Source organism: Terrapene carolina, unplaced genomic scaffold, assembly GCF_002925995.2.
Source record: "Terrapene carolina triunguis isolate 2854851 unplaced genomic scaffold, T_m_triunguis-2.0 Scaffold211, whole genome shotgun sequence".
NCBI lineage: Eukaryota > Metazoa > Chordata > Testudines > Emydidae > Terrapene > Terrapene triunguis.
The window spans coordinates 14,659,155-14,675,478 of NW_020664562.1; the positions used below are offsets into that span (position 1 = coordinate 14,659,155).

A 16,324-nucleotide genomic window follows, 5' to 3' on the forward strand; every position below is an offset into this window, starting at 1 on the left:
CTCTAATAAATTTGTTAGTCTCTAAGGTGCCACAAGTACTCCTGTTCTTTTTGCGGATACAGACTAACATGGCTGCTACTCTGAAAAGTGAATTGAAATGATTTTACAGCATTTTGATGATGATCTTTAGTATTTTTCAAACATGCACCTGATTATATTCTTGGGGAAGCTTTGTAATACATATTTAGGGCCAAGTTATTATGTTTGGATATGTAGGTACAGCTCCCAATTGAAGGGAAGAATGTGACCCATATATTTGTTTGTGAAGTGTGAACAAAGACTGTTTCTGTTTTTAAAAAAAAAAAAACCACACACACTCTCCCGCTTGTTTTTTTCTCTCTTGCTTTGGTTTAGAATGGTTATTTATGGGCAGTACTGCAGTCAAGTGGAGACAGCCATATCCTGCTTAGACAACATCTCTAAGACAAAAGAAGATGTTAAATTGAAGCTAGAGGTACTGATATTTATTTTTTTATATACAAATATATATCTGCCATCCCCCCAAAAAAGAAAACTGTCCATTCTGACATGTGGGTCTATGAGTTTCTTTTCTTTTCCTTTTTAACTGGGGTAACTGATCAAATTAACATGTCAGGTAGAGACAGAAGAGGTTGAATCCTGGTCCCACTGAAGTCAGAAGAAGTCTTGCTAATGACTTCAGTGGGGTCAGGATTTCACCCAAGAAGTGGTTTTGTCAATGAAACACTTTTGTCTCATAGTGTTTTAGGTGAGCGTGAAGGTAGCTGAGAGTAAAATATGTTAATGTTATAATTAGAATAACGTTTAAAGACTAAACTCTGCCCGTAGGCACATCTCTGCACAAGCGATCATGTGTAAGACGCACCACCCCAGATGTTCAGACAACCTTGGAAGCACAGTTCCTCTTTGGATAATCAGCTACAGCCCTTTATAGGGCACAGCATACTGCCCATCAACTTTGGTGGGGAAGTGAATGTGCAGGGTGGGAGTTTGATGATCCCACCTGTAATAAACAGGATTTCTAGGTTTTAGGTTTACTAGTCACCTTCAATCCACACAGTTGTCATGCCTGTTGTGCTATTTATGCCTACATCTAATAAGAAAAAGAGTCTTCTATTTACCTGCAGTGTTGCACTTGAACTACCTGCTGGGCACTAGCCAGAGTGATTCCAACTGCTATCTCTGTTGCTCTTATAGACACTCACAGCTTCAAATCAACAAAACTCTGTGTGGTTTCTTATCTCTAATTACAGTGTTTATACCATAGTCATCTGAACACCTGAAGAATAGGATCTGGTTCTGGATCCAGATCTTGGAAACCTCAAAAATTCAGGGGTTTTGGTTCAGCTTATCACTATGGAGATGTTTTTTTCCTCATTATGGTGGTGTTTAGTATCCTAATATCTGGGTGATCTGGCAAACTTATATGTCTACTTAAAAAAATTAGGAGTGTACTTTGTATCTTATTTTTATTTTGCAAGAATCACAGTTCAATCTTTTATTTTATTTTTAAAAACTAGGAATGTTCCAAGAGGGCCAATAATGGGAAATTTACTTTGCGGGATCTTCTAGTGGTTCCTATGCAACGAGTTCTGAAATATCATCTGCTGCTGCAGGTACTTTATTTTTGAAGTTTAAAGTGATTAAGTGCAAAGCTGTGATGGTTTATCATCAGAGGATTGTTATAATGAGGGTTCAGTGTCTTTATTAAAGGACAGTGATTAACATTTTTATTGACTTGAATTGCGACTTAGCTGTCTGAAAGTTAAATCCAGTGCAGTTCAGCCTTCTCTGTGGTGATCATTCCACACAGTTGAAGCATATCTGCGAATAACAATCACTCTTCATTTAATGGCTTACTTAAAAGTTAGTGGTGGCAAACTATGAGAATGGTGGTTTTGTAATGTAGACCACTACCCCCAAAGACTAAGCTGAACGAGACTATACCATTCTTTAAGATATTTCCCTGCTATAGTAAATTATAATAAAACCATATTTATTTTGAAATGCTTCTTGTTATAACCCACAAAGCTCTTGGCTTCCACAGTTAGTCCTATAATGAGGGTGGACAGTCTTATAAATTTAATTTGATAGCTGTTCCAGGAGACTCATTAGTTCAGCAGCAAAGAAATATATTACTGTATTAGATCGTCAACCTTGCTGATGCTTGTAAAATGTCATTTTAAAAAGAGCTACCACCTTTATGTGAAGCATAATTTTGACTCTGCAGTGCTTTGTGTAATTCAAACTTATTACATTTCTTGAAAGATATCTATATAAATGCAAGTCATCAATATCCTGATCAACAGAAAATCATGAAAAACAAACAAACAAACCAAAGCTGATGACAGAACCACTTTCTTAAAACATTTGAGACCTGAACCAAAGCAATATAATCAAATTGTTTATTATGAAAAAATGATATGAAAGATTATGTCACTCATAGTGTTTTAAAGTGTGAGGCATCATAAAACTACAATCAGGTATGTAACGGGGTGTCAAAATATATTACAGTATTTTCAGGAGAAAAATATCCACAAAAATTGCTAGAAAAACTGCACTTTTAAGTAGAAGCATCTATTCCCACCATTTTCTAGTATTTTAGCAATATATTATTTTTGGTTACAACATATAGTCCTCTTCTTATTTCTCTCTGGATTTTCTTTTTTGCTTTTAACTAACCCATTAATTTTTCTAGATTCTAGATGGTCTATGTATCTTTTAAAATATAGCAGATAGCTTAACATTCTTATACTGTCAAGATATGTCATCCACATTCAAGTCTATAAAATATTATATAAATGCAGCTAATCTTGTACTTAAGAGTAGTGACTATCTCATTATGCTTAGTCACATATTTTAGCTAAAGCTTTTGTTAGCATATATTCCTACTTCATCTTTGCAAACAAACTCATATTTTGGAGTTGTGACTATTCATGTTATTGCTAGTAACATGAAAACTATCTAATATTGTTTGCCTGGGCTTTCAGCACAGACTACCTCTCAGGGAATTTTGTGCCAAAAAATTTAAAATTCTGTGCCAAAAATTGTTAAAGGTATACACATAATATTTTAAAATTCTGCAAATTTTATTTGTCAATAAATAAATGTGGCTACAGCATGGCAGTGGGGAGCACAGGCCATGGCTGCATTGAGGTGGGAGATTACCCTGAAGCCCTCACCTCCCCCAGTACAGGGCCTTGGCAGTGAGGCTGCACCTGACCCTGACACAGTGCAAGGGCTTGGCCTGCCTCAGAAACACCCCAGGACCCTGCCTCTCTGCGCCAGGCGCACCGGGTGTGGGTGGGCAGGCTCAGCCCAGCAGGATCCAAGTTTGGAGGGGCATAGTGTGGGGGGAACCTGGTGTGGGGTGAGAGGTTTCTGGGCAGGGTAATCTGGGTGCAGGCGGCTCAGTGGGAGATCTGCATGCACAGGGACGTTTTGGGGGGTTCTGGGTGCAGGGGCAATGGGACTCTGCAGTGGATCCAGGTGAAGATGGTTGGGACTCAGCAAGGAGGGTCTGGGTGTGGGGAGATGGGGCTCGGCGCGGGGGTCTGGGTGTGGGGGCTCAGTGGGGGGACCTGGTGCTGTGGGAGTGGGGGTCCAGGTGTAGCTGGTTGGGAATCAATGGGGTGGAGGTCTGAGTGTGGGGGGCTCGTCGGAGGGGTGCAGGTGTAGTGGGGTAGGGCTTGTCAGGGTGAGGGTTCAATGGGCCTGCTTAATGGGGGAGCCCCAGCTGCTGCCGATGCGATGCTGCATGTTGGGCTCCTGCTTCCCCCCATGATTCACCTATCCCGTTTTCTTCTCCATCCCCTCCCCTCACTCCCACATTCCCCTCCCCCTGACCTATTTCACCCCCTTCCTTCCCCACTGCCTCTTCCCTCCATCTTCCCCTTCCCTCATTTATCCACCTCCCTCTTTTCCAGCCCCACCGCTGGCACTCATTGTTGCATAGAAAACAGGCTGCCAACACACAGAAGAGGGGATCGACTGGCACTAGGACCCAGGAGGTGGTGTTCAGCTGTAGAGTCAGCGGAACCCAGACACAGCCTCCTTCAGCTGGGCAGCTCTGTGCTTGCAGAGATGGGGGAGGGGCAGTGGCACGTAACCCTGTGTGCCTCCCCCTGCCTCACCTCTGTTTGGTGGGGAGCAATCCCCCCCAAACACCTGTGCCCATGGTTGTACCCCTTCTTCCCCCCCATGCGTCTTCCATTTGCTTCCTTGCCGTTTTCTGCATAGAAGCACAGGAATTCTGCGGGAGGACCGTTTTCTATAGGCGCGCAGTCACCCAGAATCTCCCCAGGAGTAACAGATATGTACAGTAAGGATCTGAGTGGTAAATTTTAATTCTTACCAGAATAGAATTAGCTTTTATTGACTGTTCATTGTCAATATTGTTAGTATTTAGGACGAACAGTGCTCACACTTAACACTTGCCATTTAACTATTTGTGGTAATCCCTAGTTGTGATACGTATAGGGAATCATAGAGAAAAATAAATAAATTCTAGGGCTGTTATCTATTTAAGGCAAAATTGGCAAGTTTTTAAGAGTGACCAGTGCACAGTAGTCATTTTATTTCAGTGATAAATGTGTAAACTGATTGGCAGCTGGCTGAGTGAAAAGTTGTTATAAGAAATATCCCTGCATTTTGCCAAATAGGAACTGGTGAAGCACACTACTGACCCAAATGAGAAGGAAAATCTGAAGCTGGCACTTGATGCAATGAAGGTAAGTGTGCGATGGCAGGTAGATGTTTACATCTTCACTGCCAGTTAAAATGGTTGGGGCCTTTTTCAGAATACACAGGCATGCAGAAGTGAAGTTCACAGTATATTTTCTGCTGAAGGAGGTCCTGCAATTCACAATAGAGCTAGCAAATATTTGTTAAGTAGCCACAAACACTCATGTAAGGAGGCTAAATCAAGGATATTGCCACAGGCTTTTAGTAACTGAGTCAATAGGTTTTATATGTTATGGAGTAGAGATGGCTGGCTTCTATTTACTTGTAATATTCTAACACTTACATTCTGTCCCATAGTTTTCAGCCTCCTAACCAAAAAATTTGCCTTTCCCAGTTTTACTAGTCTTTTACAAAATGGGTAAAACTTCCAACTTGTATCCTAGTAATGTCTTTGTTGCCTAAGGCTACGTCTTCACTACAGGGGGGGGTCGATTTAAGATACACAAATTCAGCTACGCGAATAGCGTAGCTGAATTCGACGTATCGCAGCCGACTTACCCCGCTGTGAGGATGGCGGCAAAATCGACCTCCGTGGCTTCCCGTTGACGGCTCTTACTCCCACCTTCGCTGGTGGAGTAAGAGCGTCGATTCGGGGATCGATTGTTGCGTCCTGACGGGACGCGATAAATCGATCCCCGAGAGGTCGATTTCTACCCGCCGATTCAGGCGGGTAGTGTAGACCTGCCCTTAGGCTAGAAGGCGTTAATATCTCTCCTAGGCCTGGTCTACACTACGAGTTTAGGTCGACTTTAGCCGCGTTAAGTCGACTTAAGCCTGGACACGTTTACACTACGAAGCCCTTTCTGTCGACTTAAAGGGCCCTTTAAACCGGTTTCCTAACACCACCTCGACAAGGGGATTAGCGATAAAATCGGCCTTAGGGGGTCGGAATTGGGTTAGTGTGGACGGAATTCGACATTACTGGCCTCCGGGAGCTATCCCACAGTGCTTCATTGTGACTACTCTGGACAGCACTCTCATCTCAGATGCACTGGCCAGGTAGACAGGAAAAGCCCCGCGAACATTTGAATTTCATTTCCTGTTTGCTCAGCGTGGAGAGCACAGGTGACCATGCAGAGCCCATCATCACAGGTAACCGTGATGGAGTCCCAGTCCCAGGATCACAGAAGAGCTCCAGCCTGGACCGAGCGGGAGGTACGGGATCTGATCGCCATCTGGGGAGATGAAGCAGTGCTCGCCGAACTCCGAAACAGTAAAAGAAACTGCAAAACATTAGAAAAGATCTCCAAGGCCATGAAGGACAGAGGCCATAACAGGGACGCACAGCAGTGCCGCGTGAAAATTAAGGAGCTAAGGCAAGCCTACCACAAAGCCAGAGACGCAAACGGAAGGTCCGGGGCTGAGCCACAAACATGCCGCTACTACGCGGAGCTGCATGCCATTCTAGGGGGTGCAGCCACCACTAGCCCAAGCGTGTGCTATCAGTCCCTCTCTGGAAACGGGGAAGCGGGTTCGGCAGACGAGGAAGATGAGGATGGAGAGAACATAGATAGCTCACAGCAGCAAGGAAGCGGAGAAACCAGTTACCCCAACAGCCAGGATATGTTTGTCACCCTGGACCTGGAACCAGTAACCCCCGAACTCACCCAAGACCCTGAGGGCACACAGGGGACCTCTGGTGAGTGTACCTTTGCAAAAATTACACATGGTTTAAAAACAAGCGTGTTTAATGATTAATGATTAATTTGCCCTGGCAATCGCGGCCAGTACAGCTACTGGAAAAGTCTGTTAACGTGTATGGGGATGGAGCGGAAATCCTCCAGGGACATCTCCAGAAAGCTCTCCTTCATGTACTCCCAAAGCCTTTGCAAAAGGTTTCTGGGGAGGGCTGCCTTATCCTGTCCGCCATGGTAGGACACTTTACCACGCCAGGCCAGTAGCACGTAGTCTGGAATCATTGCATAACAAAGCATGGCAGCGTATGGTCCTGGTGTTTGCTGGCATGCAGACAACATCCATTCCTTATCTCTCTTTGTTATCTTCAGGAGAGTGATATCATTCACGGTCACCTGGTTGAAATGGGGCAATTTTATTAAGGGGACATTCAGAGGTGCCCCTTCCTGCTCTGCTGAACAGAAATATTCCCCGCTGTTAACCACGCGGTGGGGGGGGGAGGGGTGAAGTGACCATCCCAGAGAATTGGGTGTGTGGGGGAGGGGAGTTAGTTGGGTTTGTGCTGCATGTTAAACCTGAAATCGCAGCCCCTCCTTTTACATTGCAAACCCATTTTAAATGGCACGGGTGCTTGGTATGGGAAATGAGGGCAGAACTGTTTGAAACCATCCCCACATGTTAAGAAGGTTAAAAAAGCCCAAAGACTGTATGTCTTACCATGGCTGCCTGCAAGCTGAAATCTGTGTCCTGGCACTGCGTGAGTGATCTCTCACACCAAACCAGGAGACTCTCAATATAAGAGGAAAAATGCGACCTTGTAACGAAAGCACATGTGCTGTGTGATGTTGTGAACAGCAAAATCTAACGTGAAAGAGTCTACCCATTGTTCTCTAAAATGTATCTTTTTTAACAACCTCTCCCTTCTCCACCAGCTGCAAATCTTACTCCTTCGCAGAGGCTAGTGAATATTCGAAGAAGGAAGCGAAGGACGCGTGACGAAATGTTTACTGAACTTCAGACTGCCTCCCACGCTGACAGAGCACAGCTGAATGCGTGGAGGCAGTCAATGACTGATTTTAAAAAAGCCCAATATGAGCGAGAGGAGAGGTGGCGTGCTGAATCGCGGGCTGAAGAGGAGAAGTTGCGTGCTGAAACGCGGGCTGAAGAGGAGAGGTGGCGTCAACTTGTAATTAGAAAGCAAGAGTCGATGCTCCGGCTGCTGGAGCATCAAAGTGATATGCTCCTGCGTATGGTTGAGCTGCAGGAAAGGCAGCAGGAGCAGAGACCGCCGCTACAGCCCCTCTGTAACCAGCAGCCATCCTCCCCAAGTCCCATTGCCTCCTCACCCAGACGCCCAAGAACACGGTGGGGGGGCCTTCGGCCACCCACTCACTCCACCCTAGATGATTTCCATAGCAATAAGTTTTAAAGTTTTAAATTGGAGTGTGTCCTTTTCCTTCCCTCCTCCCCCACCCATCCCGGGCTACCTTTCCAATTATCCCCCTAGTTGTGTGCTGAATTAATAAAGAATGCATGAATGTGAAGTAACAATGACTTTATTGCCTCTGCAAGTGGTGCTCGAAGGGGGGAGGGTAGTAGAGGAGGGTGGGGTGGTTGGTTTGCAGGGAAGTAGAGTTAACCGGGTGGTGGGGGAGGGGCAGAGGGTTCATCAAGGAGCAACAAACAGAAGTTTCACTCCGTAGCCTGGCCAGTCACAAAACTGGTTTTCAACGCTTCTCTGATGCGCACCGCGCCCTGCTGTGCTCCTCTAACCGCCCTGGTGTCTGGCTGCGCGTAATCAGCGGCCAGGCGATTTGCCTCAACCTCCCACCCCGCCATAAATGTCTCCCCCTTACTTTCACATATATTGTGGAGCGCACAGCAAGCAGCAATAACAATGGGGATATTCTTTTCGCTAAGGTCTGAGCGAGTCAGTAAGCTGCGCCAGCGCGCTTTTAAACGTCCAAATGCACATTCCACCACCATTCGGCACTTGCTCAGCCTGTAGTTGAACAGGTCCTGACTACTGTCCAGGCTGCCTGTGTACGGCTTCATGAGCCATGGCATTAAGGGGTAGGGTGGGTCCCCAAGGATAACGATAGGCATTTCAACATCCCCAATGGTTATTTTCTGGTCCGGGAAGAAAGTCCCTTCCTCCAGCTTTCGAAACAGAAGAGACTGCCTGAAGACGCGAGCATCATGTACCCTTCCCGGCCAGCCCACGTTGATGTCGGTGAAACGTCCCTTGTGATCCACCAGGGCTTGCAGCAGCATTGAAAAGTACCCCTTGCGGTTTATGTAGTCGGTGGCTTGGTGCGCCGGTGCCAAGATAGGGATATGGGTTCCGTCTATCGCCCCACCACAGTTTGGGAATCCCATTGCAGCAAAGCCATCCACTATGGTCTGCACGTTTCCCAGAGTCACTACCCTTGATATCACCAGGTCTCTCATTGCCCTGGCAACTTGGATCACAGCAGCCCCCACAGTAGATTTGCCCACTCCAAATTGATTCCCCACTGACCGGTAGCTGTCTGGCGTTGCAAGCTTCCACAGGGCTATCGCCACTCGCTTCTGCACTGTGAGGGCTGCTCTCATCCTGGTATTCTGGCGCTTCAGGGCAGGGGAAAGCAAGTCACAAAGTTCCATGAAAGTGCCCTTACGCATGCGAAAGTTTCGCAGCCACTGGGCATCGTCCCAGACCTGCAACACGATGCGGTCCCACCAGTCTGTGCTTGTTTCCCGGGCCCAGAATCGGCGGTCCACGGCATGAACCTGCCCCAGTAACACCATGATTTCCACATTGCTCGGGCCTGTGCCTTGTGAGAGGTCCATGTCAATTTCCTCATCACTATCGTCGCCGCGCTGCAATCGCCTCCTCCTCAGCTGGTCCTGGTTTTGCTTTGGCATGTCCAGGAGGCTCTACATATACTCCAGGACAATGCGCGTGGTGTTCATAGTGCTCATAATTGCCGCGGTGATCTGAGCTGGCTCCATGATCCCAGTGCTGGCTATGGCGTCTGGTCTGAAAAAAGGCGCGAAAGTAGTATCTGACGGACCAGGGGAAGAAGGGAGGGAGGGAGAGAGGGAGGGAGGGAGGGGCGAGTGACGACATGGCGTACAGGTACAGGGAATTAAAATCAAGAAAGGTGGCTTTGCATCAGGGAGAAACACACACAACTGTCACACAGAATGGCCCCCCCCAAAGATTGAACTCAAAAGCCTGGGTTTAGCAGGAAGGAGGGGGGAAGCAAATGAATACAGAATAAATCTATTTTTTACATCTTAAGACGACGGTGCAGCATGACTGATAGCCCTTGGCATTTTCTGGGTGCTTGGCAGCAAATACTGGGCGCTTGGCAGTTAGCCTTCAGGTCTATTGCACCATCTGATACCCACTGCAGTATGACAACGACGGATACCAGTCATAATATACTATCTTCTGCCCAAAAGGCAAGGGGTTGCTGCTGTGTAGCAATCTAGCCCCACGTCTGCCAGCCCCATGTCTGCCAGCACCCAGATTGCCATCGGCCTCTTCTGGGTGCTTAGCAGACAATACTGGGCACTTGGCAGAAAATAGCATACTACGACTCTGCTAACGTGCAATGAGCCAACAGGGCGCCTGGCAGAAAATAGCATACTACGACTGATAACCATCATTGTCTGCCCGGGTGCCCATGATCGACAGCCACTGCAGTACGACGACGACGGATACCAGTCGTAATATACCATCTTCTACCAAAAGGCAAGGGGCTGGTGCAATGCAGCACCACGGCTGCCAGCCCCACGGCTGCCTGCACCCAGATCGCCAATGAAGGCTACCAGTCATGCTGCACCGTCTACCGCCAAAAGGCAGTAAGCTGCTGCTGCTGTTTAGCAATGCAGTCCCACGTTTGCCGGCACCCGGAAGACATATGGTGACGGTGAGCTGAGCTGAGCGGGCTCAATGCTTGGCGTGGTATGTTGTCTGCACAGGTAACCCAGGTAAAAAGGCGCGAATCTATTGTCTGCCGTTGCTGTGACGGCGGGGGAGGGGCCTGACGCAATGTACCCAGAACCCCTCGCGGCACTGCTTTGCATCATTCGGGCATTGCGATCTCAACCCATAATTCCAATGGGCGCCGGAGACTCCGGGAACTGTGGGATAGGTACCATAGTGCAATGCGCCGGAAGTCGACGCTAGCCTCGGTACTGTGGACGCGGTCCACCGACTTCATGCACTTAGAGCATTTTATGTGGGGACACACACAATCGGCTGCATACAACCGGTTTCTATAAATCCGACCTAATTTTGTAGTGTAGACATACCCCTAGTGACCATTACTCCACATGCTACTGCAAATGGCACAAGCAAGTGCTTTTTAAAATAGCAGTATCTCCTTACATGTTTGGTGCTGTATCCCTTGGCAGTCTGCAATTCCCTCTGCAACTAGCTGTACTCTCTTAGTTTCCTTTTCTTCTGACTCTGTGCACTGAGTTCAGTTATTGTTTTCGTTATATTTTCCCATTCTATCCTTTTCCTGGTTAATACGTTAGAAAATTGTTCCATTTAGCACAGACTTCCTAAAAATTTTTTGCTCCTAGATATTACAGATTATATACTGCTGAGGACACACAAATGAGAACAAACACCTTATGTTGAATAGAGAAAGATAAGCGGCAAATTTACCAGCACATTCAGTGCACAAATATAGAAGATATACCAGTCCATGGCTTAAGATCATACCTAAACTTTTTCCAGATCCCAACACATAGGCGCAAGAGATTTATTTCCCAGTGTCAGTCAGGCACATTATTGTTCATGGGACCTGAGAAAGCTGGCTGTTGGTATGCTATGATATACCTTCTGTTTTGCTATTCAGACATTACTGCCCTCTTATTGTATGCCTGGGTCTTGAAGTTGTAGATATTTGGGCACCCTACTAAACCTAGCCATGATTACTGCATATAGGAGCAATTAGAGCCTCGACGTGGTTACATCTTTTACACAGGCCTTGGCATCAGATCTCTGAAATCATGTGCAAATATCAAGACCAAAGGAGGTATCCCAATCCCTGACTGAAAGAAGCACTCCACCTTTAACTTAAACGCTGGTTCCTGTAGGTGGAGATGACATTCCTTATTTAGCTATTAAATTTTTTTTAGCCCAGCTGATAGCAGTGCTTCTTTGTGCCTGGCTGATTTGGGGTAGGTTGCTCTCAGTCTCTCCAATTGGAGCTCTTTCACTTTGGATAAATAATTAAATATTTTTTGGAGCACAGCCATGAACCTGAGTCTCCCATATCCTAGGTAGTTTCCTGAACCATTGGGCTGTTGGCTATTCCGGGAGCCTTTTGCCAAAAAATTCTGAAGGTCTAGATTTCCTCTTAGTGCAGAATGTGAATATTTTTTTAATTCTCAAAATTTTTACAGGATGAGAATATCATTTTCTGCCCAGCTTTAATAGAGACAGTTTTTTAAAAGCTTGCATACTTTGGCAGGTATATCAGCAACTTCTGAACACTTAAAATAACGTTTTAAAAACCTTATTGTGCAGATTAGGCAAAATAAGGAAGATAAAGACAGTTGCTTAAAATAATGTATTGGAATTTTTCTGACTGAAATATTCCCCCCTCCTTCTTTTTTTATGCTTTAGGACTTGGCTCAATATGTAAACGAAGTGAAGAGAGATAATGAATCCCTCCGTGAAATTAAACAGTTTCAGTTATCAATAGAGAATTTGGTATGTGATAGGCTATATTTACACCCTTGTTTATCCCAGCTTTTCACCATTGTTCTACTTTACTGAAATCTACTGCGCCTTACCATCTTATATAATACTAGAAGCCTGGGTAAAATTCAGGTATGTGTATGTGTTGTTCTTTTGGCTGGCTTGGAATGATATCTGTATACAGTGACTTCCTCTCCATTTCCTTAGATGCATGCAGCTAAATCAATTTTGTTGCACAGTGCCCCAAGTTCCTTGGTGGGTGAATAAAAGGAGTTTATTTATGCCTTATCATCCTTAGTAGGACCAAAAAGTGCCAAGTTCTTTTTGACTCTTGGACAATCTGGCTTTGTAGTATAATGACCAACTGACACTTGAATGTCAGATATTATCTTTACTCTTTCGCTGGCATATATGTTAAATAATGAATTTATTTCCTTTTTTGTTTTTAGAACCATTCTCTCTTAATGTATGGAAGACCACAAGGTGATGGTGAAATAAGGATAACTACATTAGACAAACGTGCAAGGCAAGACAGGTGAGAATATAGATCCAGTACTTGGGTTGCTAAAGACAGAATTGGTATTAGATAAATGCTTGTAAAATACAGCATGGCATATGCCTGTGAAATTTGGTGTCAGTTCAGGAATTCTTGTGCATACATCCTCCTTTCATTATACACACATAGCTCCTATTAACATTAATGCCAAGGAAGTAAATTTTCAAAGTGGTTCATGAGAAGTTAGCCATTACATTAACATCTAAATCCCTATGCACCTCTTGCAGAAGTACTTTAAGTGGTTCATGTTTTGTTACCCAATAGCTTAATTGCTAACATTCAAAATCATAAGTGCTCCAGGCAATGTTTTATATAATAGTGTATTATTTTAAAAGGATTAGTGTACTGGCATACAGACAATTTTTTTAACCCTTTATATATTATGTTTTCATAGGCATATCTTCTTATTTGATTTAGCTGTAATTGTGTGCAAACGGCGAGGTGATAATTATGAAATGAAGGAAATAATAGATCTTCAGAAGTACAAAATCACAAATAATCCCACTACTGATAAAGAAAATAAAAAGGTAAATGTTTATAATACTACTATATACAAAATATATGCCACTATTAAATATTTGAAATCCGTAGGTCTTGAGTGTATGAAATATTCTGCAACCACACTTCAGCAATTTGTATATATATATTTTTTTTAATTTTAAAGCCATATAGTATCAAAAACACACTGGTCATTGTGGTTTAAAGTAGATGACTATTAAAGGGCTTCAACTATGTTAATTTCTGATGTAATGAAGGGATATGAATGAGCCATTATTAAACTGAACAGAGGTGCAAAATAGTATGACCCCATTTTTCCGAACTCAGGGTTGGTGTTATACGATGAATATAAAAATATTGTCTTCTTTCTGCCTGAATATTAAATTGTTAACCAGTGAATTGCAATACCTTTCACACAGTGGTCTTATGGCTTCTACCTCATCCACATACAAGGACAAAATGGGTTGGAATTTTATTGCAAAACTAAAGATTTGAAGAAAAAGTGGCTTGAGCAGTTTGAAATGGCACTGTAAGTATATACTTTTCTGTTATGTAAAATCATTTCCTTAAACAGTATATAGGACTATTTTAAACAATGCTTTAATATGCATTTTAAATCGTAACAATAATTCTGCACATGCAAGGAAACTATTTTATTTGTATTTTTAAAAACAGAACTCATAGCTGACATCTACAATGTAAGAGTATTTCCCTGAAACGCTTCTAGGAAAAGATAGAGGGCACTCTAAGCTATGTTTTGCTTTCTAGCATAGCTGGTAAGATTGTTTTAAAAATACAGTCTGAAACACCTAGGGAAAATATTAATTGTTTTAGCAATAAATATTTAACATAATGGTGACTGATTTTTCCATCTTTATTTTTTGGTAAATTGAAATACATTTTAAGAGATATGGGGATGTTGGCTTTTTTCCTAGTGGCTTTAAACTAATTTATTATGTAGCATTTGGATCAAGTTGCTTGGTTTATTAAGTTTGATTTCCATTGCTTGACATCGTGTGTGTGTGTGTTTCTAACGTAAAAAAATAGCATGAATATGTTAGACTTCTCAAAAAGTAATGTATCAGAATATACCACTTCAGATTGCATTATAGTTATGTACTTTCAGCTTTATTTTTATTTCCGATTCTGTTGGAGAAACAAACATGGGTATTGGTACTGAAAGTATTCTGATTAAATTTAAAACACAGGAACAAAGAAATCAGGTGGAAAAGAGACAGTCACTGCATTTTTTTTAAAGAGGGATACAGAGGGATATTCCCCTAAGAGTGGTGAAATTAACAAAGACAGGGTATCACTTTATATGAATTTTTGGTTGAGTGAAAGGGTTGTCGTTAGCTGCACTCCATTGAAACACACTTACAACCTTAATTCCTGTTAATTATATTTTTTGTTTAATTTTTTTCCTTTTTTCTTTTAATGAGAGCCAAGAGTTTAAATTGGGTAGCATAGAAGGTATGCAAGAAGAGAGCCTTGCTCTGCCATATGTTCTGAGGCCCACCAAATATGGTTTCCCTTCCTGCTGACATTATCAAATCCGTAGGAGTATGTGTGCTAGTGGGAATTGTTCCTGGGTGAGATAGGTGGGGAGCAGAGAGGCTTTTAATTGGCCAAGTACATCGAAAACTAAGCTCTTTGCCATGTCTCTCTGGTTTCCTCCATATACTGCCTATGCTGTCATTGTTGATATTTCTTTATATTTAGATAACAATAAAAGTATCCCTATTAAAAGCCCCCAACATCCTAATAAATTAGATTTATAATTAAAAATAATGCCCACCCTGCCATAATTATACAAATAACGATTAGCTCAGCCAGCCAGCTAATAAATCAAAGCAGTAAAACAGCCTCCCCCCCACACACTCATCCCCAGGAACATACCTACAGCCTTGTCCCAGAACCTTTCCTGGTTCCCTGCATGCCTTTTTCATGTCCCCTCTCCCTATTCCCCTTCTCTGTGCTACTGGGATTCCCTGCACCCTCTTCATCCTATTCCCACCAGTGTCCTCCCCCAAATCCATGTGTCCCTCCTCTTGCCTGCCTCAGAGGCACCCTGCCAATCCTGGGAAACATGGTTCCGTGCCGCATTTTCCTGTGACCCTCCCTCTTGCCCCATCCCGGGCCTATGCTCCCTTTCCCTCCCTTACCCCTTCCCAAACTTCTTTGCAGCCATGTTAAACCTGATTTCCAGCACCTCCATATTGTGATTCAACTAAAGAGCACAATGACTCCACTTTAAATGCCAGTGTATTTGATGCTGTGCAGGGACTTATTTAATTTTGGCCAATGTTTGCATGAAAGTTTTGGTGTTTTCATATCTTCAAATTATCCTGTTTTTCTCTCTGTGTATGATGAGCTAATGCAATCACACATACTTATAAAAGTGGTAGGTGTTAGCCAAGGCACAGCGCTACTCATAATAGTGCTTTGGGAAAGGTAATTTATTGTTCCTGATTATCATAAATGATCAGAACACAGGGCTTGGAAGTTCAATGAGTTAATACAATAGCTTTTCACCTGGGTTCCCTTCTGGCCTAGGTCACCAGTGAAAATGAGATTTGGTGGTCTCAGCCTTGTCCCTTAGGATATTTGTCCACCTCATAAACCCACACCACAATTTAACACTATTCCACATGATTGGCAGTCGTAATCTAGAGCAGCACAGGGCTGGAATAGTAGGGTTACTGCAGGTCAGGGCTGAGTTGTATTAGCAGAACTGAATTGTAACCTTGCATAGTAACATTCTTTGCTCTAGCCAGTATTATTGCTCCCTTATTTGTAGAACCACTAAAACTCACTAGATTTAAAAGAACTTACAGTATTTAATCAATTTTGTAATCTCATACCTTTTTATTTTTTTCGTTATTTGTGGGTTTTGGCTTTATAGAATATCTCCCAAAAGTTGCACTCCCCTTGGTAGGATCCCTGATTTTCTACTTCCATGAGTTACCTCAGCATGTAGTGTGCTAATGAAATTATAAATGCTGAAGCGTGGAGTCTGCCTTTGGGAATAAACTAACCCCATTGTTTTCCCATATTGTTTGGTGAGTCCGTTTTTTTTTCAGTTGTATTTCCTACATAGGGTGTCTATTAAAGTTTGATTCTGTTCTGAAAAATTACTATAATAAAATGACAGTTTCTTCAGCACATTCAGAATTGTAGTTGCTGACTTAACAGGCAAAACATTT

General features: G+C 43.5%; 1 protein-coding gene across 1 annotated transcript in view; it reads left to right on the forward strand.

Annotated features, from left to right (window-relative positions):
- The window catches only part of LOC113407403 (guanine nucleotide exchange factor VAV3), a 242,137-nt gene that overhangs the window by 108,879 nt on the left and 116,934 nt on the right, over positions 1-16,324 (forward strand). Inside the window, exons 9-15 of the mRNA XM_026655888.1 lie at positions 355-454; positions 1,500-1,595; positions 4,641-4,709; positions 11,990-12,076; positions 12,514-12,599; positions 13,015-13,147; positions 13,538-13,647. Of these exons, the coding sequence (XP_026511673.1) occupies positions 355-454; positions 1,500-1,595; positions 4,641-4,709; positions 11,990-12,076; positions 12,514-12,599; positions 13,015-13,147; positions 13,538-13,647 (681 nt within the window). The remainder of the gene's footprint in view (positions 1-354; positions 455-1,499; positions 1,596-4,640; positions 4,710-11,989; positions 12,077-12,513; positions 12,600-13,014; positions 13,148-13,537; positions 13,648-16,324) is intronic.